The sequence below is a fragment of the Pterocles gutturalis genome, unplaced genomic scaffold (genome assembly GCF_000699245.1).
Source record: "Pterocles gutturalis isolate BGI_N339 unplaced genomic scaffold, ASM69924v1 scaffold6932, whole genome shotgun sequence".
In the NCBI taxonomy this organism is placed as follows: domain Eukaryota; kingdom Metazoa; phylum Chordata; class Aves; order Pterocliformes; family Pteroclidae; genus Pterocles; species Pterocles gutturalis.
This window is the reverse complement of record NW_010107810.1, coordinates 3157-3483: the sequence shown is the minus strand read 5'-3', so window position 1 is coordinate 3483 and position 327 is coordinate 3157. Positions and strand designations below refer to the sequence as shown.

Sequence of the window (327 nt, the reverse complement as noted above, 5' to 3'; positions counted from 1 at the left end):
CCCAGACGATCCCATTCCTCTGCTGTGGCACCTGGCACCCACAGACCCCACGGCCGGGACCTGCCTGGTGCTGAGTCTGGGGGTACAGGGGGAACAGGGGGTCCTGGGAGGCTGCTGTGGGCTGGGGATGGGTGCTAGAAGGGCTGGGTGCTTCCAGGGGAGGGTGCTAGCAAGGGTGGGTGCCAGAAGGGGGTTGGGTGTCAGCAGGGGGTGGGTCCCAGGCTCGCTCTGTCCCATCTCCCCACAGGTGAGCACCCTGGTACAGACCCTGCGAGCCCCGGATGGGCCGTTCCTCCAGCCCCAGCGCTGGCTGGGCTCCTGGGTGCG

General features: G+C 68.8%; 1 protein-coding gene across 1 annotated transcript in view; it reads left to right on the top strand.

The window, feature by feature from the left end:
• The window catches only part of LOC104460961, a 2677-nt gene that overhangs the window by 1089 nt on the left and 1261 nt on the right, over positions 1-327 (top strand). The window contains exon 3 of the mRNA XM_010072370.1: positions 248-322. Coding sequence (XP_010070672.1) covers positions 248-322 — 75 coding nt within the window. The remainder of the gene's footprint in view (positions 1-247; positions 323-327) is intronic.